General features: G+C 41.5%; 1 protein-coding gene across 4 annotated transcripts in view; it reads right to left on the minus strand.

Annotated features, from left to right (window-relative positions):
- Nucleotides 1-732: 732 nt before the first annotated feature.
- Nucleotides 733-15,000, minus strand: part of LOC112242464 (LIM domain-binding protein 1) — a 57,980-nt gene continuing 43,712 nt past the window's right edge. For 3 of the 4 annotated variants that reach the window (XM_042314449.1, XM_042314448.1, XM_042314451.1), the window contains exons 6-11: nt 14,037-14,230; nt 13,642-13,764; nt 13,276-13,359; nt 4,535-4,658; nt 2,939-3,084; nt 733-2,639 (exon numbers count right to left, since the gene is read on the minus strand). In XM_042314449.1, the coding sequence (XP_042170383.1) occupies nt 2,409-2,639; nt 2,939-3,084; nt 4,535-4,658; nt 13,276-13,359; nt 13,642-13,764; nt 14,037-14,230 (902 nt within the window). In that variant the 3' untranslated portion in view covers nt 733-2,408. The remainder of the gene's footprint in view (nt 2,640-2,938; nt 3,085-4,534; nt 4,659-13,275; nt 13,360-13,641; nt 13,765-14,036; nt 14,231-15,000) is intronic. The other variant, XM_042314450.1, reaches the window with a different exon arrangement.

Consider the following 15,000-nt stretch of genomic DNA (forward strand, 5'->3'; position numbering starts at 1 on the left):
GTCTGTTCAGACTTTTTAAACAGCAGTAGATCATTAGCTTTTTTGCTAATAGTAGTGTACATTTAGGATGAGTGTGTAACCGGGGGGGGAACAGAACGTATATCTGATATTTCATTAAAAATAAATAGAAAAATGAAATGAAAAAAAATAAATCTGCTGAACTGGAAGATGCAAACATGTCTTCTCAATGGTGACTGTACCCCAGGCTTTTGTCTTCTCAATGGTGACTGTACCCCAGGGTTTTGTCTTCTCAATGGTGACTGTACCCCAGGGTTTTGTCTTCTCAATGGTGACTGTACCCCAGGGTTTTGTCTTCTCAATGGTGACTGTACCCCAGGGTTTTGTCTTCTCAATGGTGACTGTACCCCAGGGTTTTGTCTTCTCAATGGTGACTGTACCCCAGGGTTTTATAAATGAATGTACACAAGTTAAAAAAACATTTAAAAGAAATAAGGAAAGAGAGGTGTCACTGTTATGATCAGGATGGACACTGTAAAGAGAGAGAGAAAGAGAGAGATGAAGAGAGGGGATTGGTTAAGAGATGTAGATGGAGAGAGGGGATTGGTTGAGAGATGTAGATGGAGAGAGGGGATTGGTTGAGAGAGATGTAGATGGAGAGGGGGGATTGGTTGAGAGAGATGTAGATGGAGAGAGGGGATTGGTTGAGAGAGATGTAGATGGAGAGAGGGGATTGGTTGAGAGAGATGTAGATGGAGAGAGGGGATTGGTTGAGAGAGATGTAAATGGAGAGACGGGATTGGTTGAGAGATGTAAATGGAGAGAGGGGATTGGTTGAGAGATGTAAATGGAGAGACGGGATTGGTTGAGAGATGTAAATGGAGAGACGGGATTGGTTGAGAGATGTAAATGGAGAGACGGGATTGGTTAAGAGGTTCATGTGTTTTTTCCTTCTTTTTGTCCATTTCTTTGTCATTTCTTTCCATTCGATCAGAATGGCTTCAGGAACCAGTCAGAATACAGGCGTACAGAGCGTTGCTACTACCTTAAATATACAAGCACAAATACACTAAAAACCAGGAGAAAATCGATCTCAAAAAACAGAAAAACAGCCACAATTATTTCTCTTTAAAACATAAAAGATATTAAAACAGACCAATTATATTTTGTCAGGGGGGAGGGTAGAATAACAGCAGTCCTGTTTTCTGGCTCCTTGGTCTGTTAGCTTCTGAATATCGTCAGTAAGAAATAACAAATAAAAAGTAGGTTTGAAATGCAGGAGTATAAAATAAAAACATTCTAGGGAAATAGAGACTGGTATAAAACTCTAAAATGTTGTTGTTGTTTAAATGCTTTCTGTTAAAAGGTTGGATCAGTACTCCTTCAATGGTGTGTGTGTGTGAGAGAAAGCATTTTAAACTGATTGGATCTCAACTCCGGTCCGCTAGCTTTGGCACAGTCCAGGCTTTAGTTCTGACCAAGTAACACACCACACACACACACACACACACACACACACACACACACACACACACACACACACACACACACACACACACACACACACACACACACACACACACACACACACACACACACACACACACACACAGTGCAGCAGCAGAGTGGACCAGAGTTAAGACTCCATATCTAGTGACCATGATTCTTCTGAAGGTAGATGTGTGAGTCGTCCTCGTGTCCCCCTCCCCCGCCCTCTCCCTACCCCACCACCCCTTCCTGCACCCCTACCTGGGTGCATCTCAACTGTCCCAAGCGTCTTCCCTCTCCTCAGGTCTCTCCTTAAAAGACCAGCTAGGAGAGCCAGGTCTGGAGGAGGCCCCTATAGGTAATAGCTCTCAGTCATTTCCTGTCACCTACCAAGCTCTCATATCAGAACTAATGTAGGAAGGTAGACAGGGAAAGGAAACCTCTTATCAACCAGTGGGATCCTCCGTCTACTCCACAGGCCAAGATAAAATCCCTATTAGAAAAGGGGCAATCCGTAGTCCCTACAGCCATGTTTTGGACTTCTAAATGAATGATATGTACCTGTTGTCTCAGGGGCTTAATTGAACTGACGCACCCCGTCACAAGCCACAGTATCAGCGTGGTTTACTCTGTAACCATCTAATGAAAAACTGTACAGCCTCAAAACATGCTTAAAACTACATATATATTTTTGTTATATCTTGGATGGTCAGTCCTTGTACCCATAGCGGTCTATGAATTTTAGAGTGGTTACCCTTCTCCAGGCCCTTCCCTCAGCTTTTTACTAAAACAGGAGGTAGAGGTGACACCAAGTTATTTTTTCAACTGCGGATCACCCCTTTAAGAGGAAAAGATAAGAACAGTCAGGAAGCCACTACAGACAATTGACACACACCCACAAGGAGAGGAAACCCCTTTAAGACTATGGAAGCCCCTCCCCTCCCTCCCCTCCCTCCCCTCCTCTACTGTGAGGCCTGAGACGTAGGGTTGTCACTCTTGCTCTCCTGGCTGGATGGGGCCTTGTTGTTCCAGGGAGAGTTGGCGCCCAGCGCGGGGCTGTTGTTGAAGCTGTCCTCGTCATCGATGCCGTTGGCAGCGTCGAACTGTTGGTTCTCCAGCCGCGTGATCAGGCGCTCGTCCTCGTCCCCGAACTCCCCTCCCATCAGGGTGGGCTCTCCCACCACCATCACGTCCTTTGGGGGAGGAAGAAACCATTATTAGAGAGATAGGGGGAGGAGACGACTACCACTACTACCAAAGCTAGCTCCCCTCCTATCAGGGTGGGCTTTTCCTCCACCATCACATCTTAAAGGGGAGGGAGATAACATCATTACAAAGATAGGGGTGTAGAAGATAGGTTTTCCTGGCCGCTGTGGTCTGGCTTCTGCTTTGCTTGCTCTTTGAGGTTTTAGACCACGTAACTGCAACACACTGACTGCTGATGTAAAAAGGGCTTCCTAAAACACATGTGATTGATTTGACTGCTACTTACTGGTACTTGGCTGGACAGGGGGAAGCTGCTAGCTGGACTCTTCTTCTTGTTGTTGTTGGTGGTGGTTCCTCCTCCGGCACTCATGGTGCTGCCGCCTGACATCTTACGCTTCCTCCTCTTATTAGGGGCCTGTCTGGCTGGTTCAGCTAGAGGAGAGAGGAGGGGGGGTAGAGAGGAGGGGGTAGAGAGGAGAGGAGGGGAGGGGTAGAGAGGAGAGGAGGGGTAGAGAGGAGAGGAGGGGAGGGGTAGAGAGGGGAGGGGGGTAGAGAGGAGAGGAGGAGGGGTAGAGAGGAGAGGACGAGGGGGGTAGAGAGGAGAGGAGGGGGGGAGAGGGGGGGGGGGGGGGTAGAGAGGAGAGGAGGGGGGGGGGAGGATGGGGGGGGGGAGAGAGGAGAGGAGAGGAGGGAGGGGTAGAGAGGGAGGGGGTAGAGAGGAGAGGGGGGGGGTAGGGAGGAGAGGAGGGGGGTAGAGAGGAGAGGAGGGGGTAGATAGGAGAGGATGGGCGGGTAGAGAGGAGAGGAGAGGAGAGGGGGTAGAGAGGAGAGGATGGGGTAGAGAGGGAGAGGAGGGGGTAGAGAGGAGAGGAGGGGGGTAGAGAGGAGAGGAGGGGGGGTAGAGAGGAGAGGAGGGGGGTAGAGAGGAGAGGAGGTAGAGAGGAGAGGAGGGAGGGGAGAGAGGAGAGGGGTAGAGAGGAGAGGAGGGGGGAGAGGAGAGGAGAGGGAGGGGGTAGAGAGGAGAGGAGGGGGGTAGAGAGGAGAGGAGGGGGGGTAGAGAGAGAGGAGGGGGGGGTAGAGAGGAGAGGAGGGGGGGTAGAGTTGGGGAGGAGAGAGGAGAGGGGGGGAAGAGTTGGGGAGGAGGGGGTAGAGTTGGGGAGGAGAGAGGAGAGGGGGTGGAGTTGGGGAGGAGAGAGGAGGGGGGTAGAGAGGAGAGGAGGGAGGGGTAAAGAGGAGAGGGGGGGTTGAGTTGGAGAGGAGAGCGGAAGAGAGAGTTAGGACAGAGGTGAAGAGGTGTGTGCAGTCTTGGAACCCGGAACCCAATCTTGATGTGTGTGTGTGAGAGGTTGTGTGTATGTGCGCGCGTGTGTGTGCTTACTGGGAGCCTGCCTCTCCGGCTCCTCTGGGGGAAAGGGGGGAGAGAGGGAGAGTTCGGTGTTAGGCAGGAGGAGTGTGTGTGTACACGCGTTCACGCAAGTGGGTGCACGTTCTGTCTGCCTGTGTGTGTTCGCCTGCACGTTGTGTGTGTGTGTGTGTGTGCGCCTGCACGTTGTGTGTGTGTGTGTGTGTGTGCGTGTGCGCCTGCACGTTGTGTGTGTGTGTGTGTGTGTGTGTGTGTGTGTGTGTTCGCCTGCACGTGTGTGTGTGTGTGTGCGTGTGCGCCTGCACGTTGTGTGTGTGTGTGCGCCTGCACGTGTGTGTGTGTGTGTGCCTGCACGTGTGTGTGTGCCTGCACGTTGTGTGTGTGTGTGTGCCTGCACGTTGTGTGTGTGTGTGTGTGTGCCTGCACGTTGTGTGTGTGTGTGTGTGTGTGTGTGTGTGTGTGTGTGTGTGTGTGTGTGTGTGTGTGCCTGCACGTTGTGTGTGTGTGTGTGTGTGTTACCTGGCGGGGCCACCATGCGTTGCCACTTCTGGAAGAGGCAGGTCTTGAGACAGTCCCTGGGGCTGAGGCTGTAGGTCTTGTGTCTGGACATCAGCTCCTGCATGGGCTCCAGAATCACACACAGCTACAGGAGAGACACATGACGGAGGGAGGGAGGGAGACTTGAGATGATAGAGAGACAAGACAACCATTCTTTGTGTGGTGGAAATGACCACCAGGTGTGAATTATTCATGACACGAAAGACAAGACTCTCTTCACACGATAACATGTCCTTCACAGTGGACTTCAGTCTAATGTTGTACTCTAGACAATATTAAACTACTACCCTACCTATCAGTACTATGTACTACCCTACCTATCAGTACTATGTACTACCCTACCTATCAGTACTATGTACTACCCTACCTATCAGTACTATGTACTACCCTACCTATCAGTACTATGTACTACCCTACCTATCAGTACTATGTACTACCCTACCTATCAGTACTATGTACTCCCCTACCTATCAGTACTATGTACTACCCTACCTATCAGCACTATGTACTACCCTACCTATTAGTACTATGTACTACCCTACCTATTAGTACTATGTACTACCCTACCTATCAGTACTATGTACTACCCTACCTATCAGTACTATGTACTACCCTACCTATTAGTACTATGTACTACCCTACCTATCAGTACTATGTACTACCCTACCTATCAGTACTATGTACTACCCTACCTATTAGTACTATGAACTACCCTACCTATCAGTACTATGTACTACCCTACCTATTAGTACTATGTACTACCCTACCTATCAGTACTATGTACTACCCTACCTATCAGTACTATGTACTACCCTACCTATCAGTACTATGTACTACCCTACCTATCAGTACTATGTACTACCCTACCTATCAGTACTATGTACTACCCTACCTATCAGTACTATGTACTACCCTACCTATCAGTACTATGAACTACCCTACCTACCAGTACTATGTACTACCCTACCTATCAGTACTATGTACTACCCTACCTACCAGTACTATGTACTACCCTACCTATCAGTACTATGTACTACCCTACCTATCAGTACTATGTACTACCCTACCTATCAGTACTATGTACTACCCTACCTATCAGTACTATGTACTACCCTACCTATCAGTACTATGTACTACCCTACCTATCAGTACTATGTACTACCCTACCTATCAGTACTATGTACTACCCTACCTATCAGTACTATGTACTACCCTACCTATCAGTAGTATGTACTACCCTACCTATCAGTACTATGTACTACCCTACCTATCAGTACTATGAACTACCCTACCTATTAGTACTATGTACTACCCTACCTATTAGTACTATGCACTACCCTACCTATCAGTACTATGAACTACCCTACCTATCAGTACTATGTACTACCCTACCTATCAGTACTATGTTAAACTACTACCCCACCAATCAGTACTATGTACTACCCTACCTATCAGTACTATGTTAAACTACTACCCTACCTATCAGTACTATATTAAACTACTACCCTACCTATCAGTACTATGTACTACCCTACCTATCAGTACTATGTACTACCCCACCAATCAGTACTATGTACTACCCCACCAATCAGTACTATGTACTACCCTACCTATCAGTACTATATTAAACTACTACCCTACCTATCAGTACTGTATTAAACTACTACCCCACCAATCAGTACTATGTACTACCCTACCTATCAGTACTATGTACTACCCTACCTATCAGTACTATATTAAACTACTACAATACCTATCAGTACTATGTTAAACTACTACCCTACCTATCAGTACTATGTTAAACTACTACCCTACCTATCAGTACTATGTTAAACTACTACCCTACCTATCAGTACTATGTTAAACTTCTACTATACCTATCAGTACTATATTAAACTACTACTATACCTACTACTACTATACCTATCAGTATTATGTTAAACTACTACCCTACCTATCAGTACTATGTTAAACTACTACCATACCTATCAGTACTATGTTAAACTACTACCATACCTATCAGTACTATGTTAAACTACTACTATACCTACTACTACTATACCTATCAGTACTATGTTAAACTACTACCCTACCTATCAGTACTATATTAAACTATCAGTACTATGTTAAACTACTACCTATCATCAGTACTATATTAAACTACTACCCTACCTATCAGTACTATGTTAAACTACTACCATACCTATCAGTACTATGTTAAACTACTACCATACCTATCAGTACTATATTAAACTACTACCCTACCTATCAGTACTATATTAAACTACTACCCTACCTATCAGTACTATGTTAAACTACTACCATACCTATCAGTACTATGTTAAACTACTACCTATACCTATCAGTATTATGTTAAACTACTACCCTACCTATCAGTACTATATTAAACTACTACACTACCTATCAGTACTATGTTAAACTACTACCCTACCTATCAGTACTATGTTAAACTACTACCATACCTATCAGTACTATGTTAAACTACTACCATACCTATCAGTACTATATTAAACTACTACCCTACCTATCAGTACTATGTTAAACTACTACCCATACCTATCAGTACTATGTTAAACTACTACCATACCTATCAGTACTATGTTAAACTACTACCATACCTATCAGTACTATGTTAAACTACTACCATACCTATCAGTACTATGTTAAACTACTACCATACCTATCAGTACTATGTTAAACTACTACCATACCTATCAGTACTATGTTAAACTACTACCATACCTACTACTACTGTACCTATCAGTATTATGTTAAACTACTGCTATACCTATCAGTACTACGTTAAACTACTACCCTACCTATCAGTACTATATTAAACTACTACCCTACCTATCAGTACTATGTTAAACTACTACCATACCTATCAGTACTATGTTAAACTACTACCATACCTATCAGTACTATGTTAAACTACTACCATACCTATCAGTACTATGTACTACCCTACCTATCAGTACTATGTACTACCCCACCAATCAGTACTATGTACTACCCCACCAATCAGTACTATGTACTACCCTACCTATCAGTACTATGTTAAACTACTACCCTACCTATCAGTACTATATTAAACTACTACCCCACCAATCAGTACTATGTACTACCCTACCTATCAGTACTATGTTAAACTACTACCCTACCTATCAGTACTATATTAAACTACTACCCTACCTATCAGTACTATGTTAAACTACTACCCTACCTATCAGTACTATATTAAACTACTACCCTACCTATCAGTACTGTATTAAACTACTACCCCACCAATCAGTACTATGTACTACCCTACCTATCAGTACTATGTACTACCCTACCTATCAGTACTATATTAAACTACTACAATACCTATCAGTACTATGTACTACCCCACCAATCAGTACTATGTACTACCCCACCAATCAGTACTATGTACTACCCTACCTATCAGTACTATGTTAAACTACTACCCTATCTATCAGTACTATATTAAACTACTACCCCACCAATCAGTACTATGTACTACCCTACCTATCAGTACTATGTTAAACTACTACCCTACCTATCAGTACTATATTAAACTACTACCCTACCTATCAGTACTATGTTAAACTACTACCCTACCTATCAGTACTATATTAAACTACTACCCTACCTATCAGTACTGTATTAAACTACTACCCCACCAATCAGTACTATGTACTACCCTACCTATCAGTACTATGTACTACCCTACCTATCAGTACTATATTAAACTACTACAATACCTATCAGTACTATGTTAAACTACTACCCACCTATCAGTACTATATTAAACTACTACCCTACCTATCAGTACTATGTTAAACTTCTACTATACCTATCAGTACTATGTTAAACTACTACCCTACCTATCAGTACTATGTTAAACTTCTACTATACCTATCAGTACTATATTAAACTACTACTATACCTACTACTACTATACCTATCAGTATTATGTTAAACTACTACTATACCTATCAGTACTATGTTAAACTACTACCCTACCTATCAGTATTATATTAAACTACTACCCTACCTATCAGTACTATGTTAAACTACTACCATACCTATCAGTACTATGTTAAACTACTACTATACCTACTACTACTATACCTATCAGTATTATGTTAAACTACTACTATACCTATCAGTACTATGTTAAACTACTACCATACCTATCAGTACCATGTTAAACTACTACCCTACCTATCAGTACTATATTAAACTACTACCCTACCTATCAGTAACATATTAAACTACTACCCTACCTATCAGTACTATGTTAAACTACTACCATACCTATCAGTACTATGTTAAACTACTACCATACCTATCAGTACTATGTTAAACTACTACTATACCTACTACTACTATACCTATCAGTATTATGTTAAACTACTACCCTACCTATCAGTACTATATTAAACTACTACCCTGCCTCTCAGTACTATATTAAACTACTACCCTACCTATCAGTACTATGTTAAACTACTACCATACCTATCAGTACCATGTTAAACTACTACCATACCTATCAGTACTATATTAAACTACTACCCTACCTATCAGTACTATGTTAAACTACTACCATACCTATCAGTACCATGTTAAACTACTACCATACCTATCAGTACTATGTTAAACTACTACCATACCTATCAGTACTATGTTAAACTACTACCATACCTATCAGTACTATGTTAAACTACTACCATACCTACTACTACTGTACCTATCAGTATTATGTTAAACTACTGCTATACCTATCAGTACTATGTTAAACTACTACCCTACCTATCAGTACTATATTAAACTACTACCCTACCTATCAGTACTATGTTAAACTACTACCCTACCTATCAGTACTGTTAAACTACTACTATACCTATCAGTACTATGTTAAACTACTACTATACCTATCAGTACTATATTAAACTACTACTATACATATCAGTACTATATTAAACTACTACTATAACTATCAGTACTATGTTAAACTACTACTATACCTATCAGTACTATGTTAAACTACTACTATACCTACTACTACTACACCTATCAGTATTATGTTAAACTCCTACTATACCTATCAGTACTATGTTAAACTACTACCCTACCTATCAGTACTATATTAAACTACTACCCTACCTATCAGTACTATATTAAACTACGACCCTACCTATCAGTACTATATTAAACTACTACCCTACCTATCAGTACTATTAAACTACTACCCTACCTATCAGTACTATATTAAACTACTACCCTACCTATCAGTACTATATTAAACTACGACCCTACCTATCAGTACTATATTAAACTACTACCCTACCTATCAGTACTATTAAACTACTACCCTACCTATCAGTACTATATTAAACTACTACCCTACCTATCAGTACTATATTAAACTACTACCCTACCTATCAGTACTATATTAAACTACTACCATACCTATCAGTACTATGTTAAACTACTACCATACCTATCAGTACTATGTTAAACTACTACCATACCTATCAGTACTATGTTAAACTACTACCATACCTATCAGTACTATGTTAAACTACTACCATACCTATCAGTACTATGTTAAACTACTACTATACCTACTACTACTATACCTATCAGTACTATGTTAAACTACTACCCTACCTATCAGTACTATATTAAACTACTACCCTACCTATCAGTACTATGTTACTGAACTAGTACCTATCAGTTAACATAGTACTATAGGTAGGGTAGTAGTTTATGTTAAACTACTACTATACCTATCAGCACTATATTAAACTACTACTATACCTATCAGTACTATATTAAACTACTACTATACCTATCAGTACTATGTTAAACTACTACTATACCTATCAGTACTATATTAAACTACTACCCTACCTATCAGTACTATATTAAACTACTACTATAACTATCAGTACTATGTTAAACTACTACTATACCTATCAGTACTCTTTTAAACTACTACTATACCTACTACTACTACACCTATCAGTATTATGTTAAACTACTACTATACCTATCAGTACTATGTTAAACTACTACCCTACCTATCAGTACTATATTAAACTACTACCCTACCTATCAGTACTATATTAAACTACGACCCTACCTATCAGTACTATGTTAAACTACTACCCTACCTATCAGTACCATGTTAAACTACTACCATACCTATCAGTACTATGTTAAACTACTACCATACCTATCAGTAATATGTTAAACTACTACTATACCTACTACTACTATACCTATCAGTATTATGTTAAACTACTACCCTACCTATCAGTACTATATTAAACTACTTCCCTACCAATCAGTACCATGTTAAACTACTACCATACCTATCAGTACCATGTTAAACTACTACCCTACCTATCAGTACTATGTTAAACTACTACCCTACCTATCAGTACTATGTTAAACTACTACCCTACCTATCAGTACTATATTAAACTACTACCCTACCTATCAGTACTATATTAAACTACTACCCTACCTATCAGTACTATATTAAACTACTACCCTACCTATCAGTACTATATTAAACTACTACCCTACCTATCAGTACTATATTAAACTACTACCCTACCTATCAGTACTATATTAAACTACTACCCTACCTATCAGTACTATATTAAACTACTACCCTACCTATCAGTACTATATTAAACTACTACCCTACCTATCAGTACTATGTTAAACTACTACTATACCTATCAGTACTATATTAAACTACTACTATACCTATCAGTACTATATTAAACTACTACTATACCTATCAGTACTATGTTAAACTACTACTATACCTATCAGTACTATGTTAAACTACTACTATACCTATCAGTACTATATTAAACTACTACTATACCTATCAGTACTATATTAAACTACTACTATACCTATCAGTACTATATTAAACTACTACTATACCTATCAGTACTATGTTAAACTACTACTATACCTATCAGTACTATGTTAAACTACTACTATACCTATAAGGAACATGATATCTTCTCACCATTACAATAAGAGGGGAGGAGAGCATTGGGGGGATGATACTTATGGGTCTGCAACTTTCTCACATATCATTATTCACAATTCATACTTGACTATCCGTAACCATGGTAGCATCGACATTAATGTATTAGTGTTTAGAAATATATTCCATTCTTATTTACAATAAAAGTGACTCTAAAATGACACAATACAATATTTAACATTATTTTGTTCCCGATAGAAATTCATCTAAAACGCAACCAAAACAAACAGAAAATGCATCCAACCAGTTTGATGTCATCATTGTGTGACAGTAATATGGGACTACTTTAATACACACAAGTGAATTTATCCTAATACTTTTGGTCCCCTTGAAATGGGGGACTACGTAGGAAAAGTGCTGTAATTTCTAGCCGGTTCAGCCGATATGGATGAACAAACCCTCAAATGAAAGCTGACAGTTTGCACTTTAAGCTCACAGTCATTGTATCGTTTCATTTTTCACTCCTGAATGAATTTACACTTTCCTAAACAAAGGGGCTACGACTATATTTTAGTTATCCAATTCTTATTCATCTTTAAAATAGAATTGACAGAGTATTGAGTAGATTGTTGACAAAAAAATTACAATTAAATCTATTATTAAATCTATTTTACCTTGAAACACAATACAATTAGAAGAAATCCAAGGGGTATGAATACTTTTGCAAGGCACTGTATCAAGGTAGTGATCTACGTTTGTTGATGTTGATGTTTGTGTGTACTCCCTGGGAGGTAGTGATCTATGTTTGTTGATGTTGATGTTTGTGTGTACTCCCTGGGAGGTAGGGATCTATGTTTGTAGTGATCTATGTTTGTTGTTGTTGATGTTTGTGTGTACTCCTGGGAGGTAGTGATCCGTTTGTTGATGTTGAGGTACTCCTGGGAGGTAGTGATCTATGTTTGTAGATGTTGATGTTTGTGTGTACTCCCTGGGAGGTAGGGATCTATGTTTGTTGATGTTTGTGTGTACTCCCTGGGAGGTAGTGATCTATGTTTGTTGAGTGACTCTGGGAGGTATGATCTATGTTTGTTGATGTTGATGTTTGTGTGTACTCCCTGGGAGGTAGTGATCTATGTTTGTTGATGTTGATCTATGTTTGTTGATGTTTGTGTGTACTCCTGGGAGGTAGTGATCTATGTTTGTTGATGTTGATGTTTGTGTGTACTCCTGGGAGGTAGATCTATGTTTGTTTGTTGATGTTTGTGTGTACTCCCTGGGAGGTAGTGATCTATGTTTGTTGATGTTTGTGTGTACTCCTGGGAGGTAGTGATCTATGTTTGTTGATGTTGATGTTTGTGTGTACTCCCTGGGAGGTAGGATCTATGTTTGTTGATGTTGATGTTTGTGTGTACTCCCTGGGAGGTAGTGATCTATGTTTGTTGATGTTGATGTTTGTGTGTACTCCCTGGGAGGTAGTGATCTATGTTTGTTGATGTTGATGTTTGTGTGTACTCCCTGGGAGGTAGTGATCTATGTTTGTTGTTGATGATGTTTGTGTGTACTCCCTGGGAGGTAGGGATCTATGTTTGTTGATGTTTGTGTGTACTCCCTGGGAGGTAGTGATCTATGTTTGTTGTTGTTGATGTTTGTGTGTACTCACTCGGAGGTAGTTGAGGGTGGAGTTTGACAGCCCACATCTGGTGATGTTCTTAGACAGCTGGTCTAACATCTGGGGGTCCTGGGCCTGTAGGGTTAGAGGTCAGGGGTTTGAGAGGTCAGGGGTACGAGAGGTCAGGGGTTCGAGAGGTCAGGGGTTCGAGAGGTCAGGGGATCGAGAGGTCAGGGGTTCGAGAGGTCAGGGGTTCGAGAGGTCAGGGGTTCGAGAGGTCAGGGGTTCGAGAGGTCAGGGGTTCGAGAGGTCAGGGGTTCGAGAGGTCAGGGGTTCGAGAGGTCGGACACCATGTATTGATCTGTCTACCATCGCTATTAGACAACAGGTGAATGTGTGTGTGTGTGTTTAACTCACGTGCATGGCCAGTATACTGCGTGGTATCAGTTCACGGTGCTGTCGGATGCTGAAATGCCACGTCTTGATCCTCATCATGTCGTCAAACATGAACTCCAGGTACAGACGACCCTCCACACACACCTAGAGGGGTCAGAGGTCAGGGTTGCACTTTCTACAAAAGGAGATCACGAAAGTTATGTTCAGAATATTTGTTGCGCGCAAAGATAGCAATTCACCAGCAACTCTGTGCCGAATCCTAGCATGACTTACATGTGTAGACTTTCACATAGAAGATGCACTGAACTCATTCAGTTGAGTTACAAATGCAGATTTTGATGTTAGGATTCTCCCTCATGTTTACAATAGTGTCCGCAGGAAAGACATAGTCTACGCACGCACACACACACACACACCTGTGTGAACATGGGTTTTCCGTTCTGCGTAACCATGGTACACTGGTCACAGTCCAGCGAGACGAAGTTGTTGTGGAAGGACTCTTTGGGGTGCTTCAACACGTAGTAGAGGTCGGTGGCGCCCCCCTCGAATATACTCCGGAAGTACCGCGGGATCAACGTCCGGCCAATCGCTGCGGAGGAGGAGGAGGAGACAGGAAGCAGAAGAACAGTGGAGCGTAAGTACACAACAACAGAGTCTCATAGGGTGGTTTCCCAGACACACATTAACCCTGGTCCTGAACCAATCAGCCAGATCAACGGAGAATCCAGGCTTAGTCTGTGTCCAGGAAACTGGCCGTATTCATTACAAAACAGACTACAATCATTGCTTTTTGGCACTAACTCTTTTGCATTGACTATGCACACACACTCACACACACCCCAACAAACACACACACACACACACACACACACACACTTCCACTCCAACACACACTATATATTCCCACACACTATATATTCCCACACACACACACACACATACTGACACCACACATACTTCCACTCCAACACACACTATATATTCCCACACACACACACACACACACTCAGACAGCACACTTTCATACTCGCCACCAAAGCTGCTGCTACTGTCTGTTATCTATCCTGTTGCCGAGTCACTTCACCCCTACCTATATGTACAGTATATAGCTACCTCAATTACCTCATAGCCCTACACAATGACTCAGTACTGGTACTTCCTGTATATAACCATGTTATTACCTCATATCCCTACACATTGACTCAGTACTGGTACTTCCTGTACATAACCATGTTATTACCTCATAGCCCTGCACATTGACTCAGTACTGGTACTCCCTGTATATAACCATGTTATTACCTCATATCCCTGCACAATGACTCAGTACTGGTACTTCCTGTATATAACCATGTTATTACCTCATATCCCTACACAATGACT

The sequence above is a fragment of the Oncorhynchus tshawytscha genome, unplaced genomic scaffold, assembly GCF_018296145.1.
Source record: "Oncorhynchus tshawytscha isolate Ot180627B unplaced genomic scaffold, Otsh_v2.0 Un_contig_7510_pilon_pilon, whole genome shotgun sequence".
NCBI classification, from domain to species: Eukaryota; Metazoa; Chordata; class Actinopteri; order Salmoniformes; family Salmonidae; genus Oncorhynchus; species Oncorhynchus tshawytscha.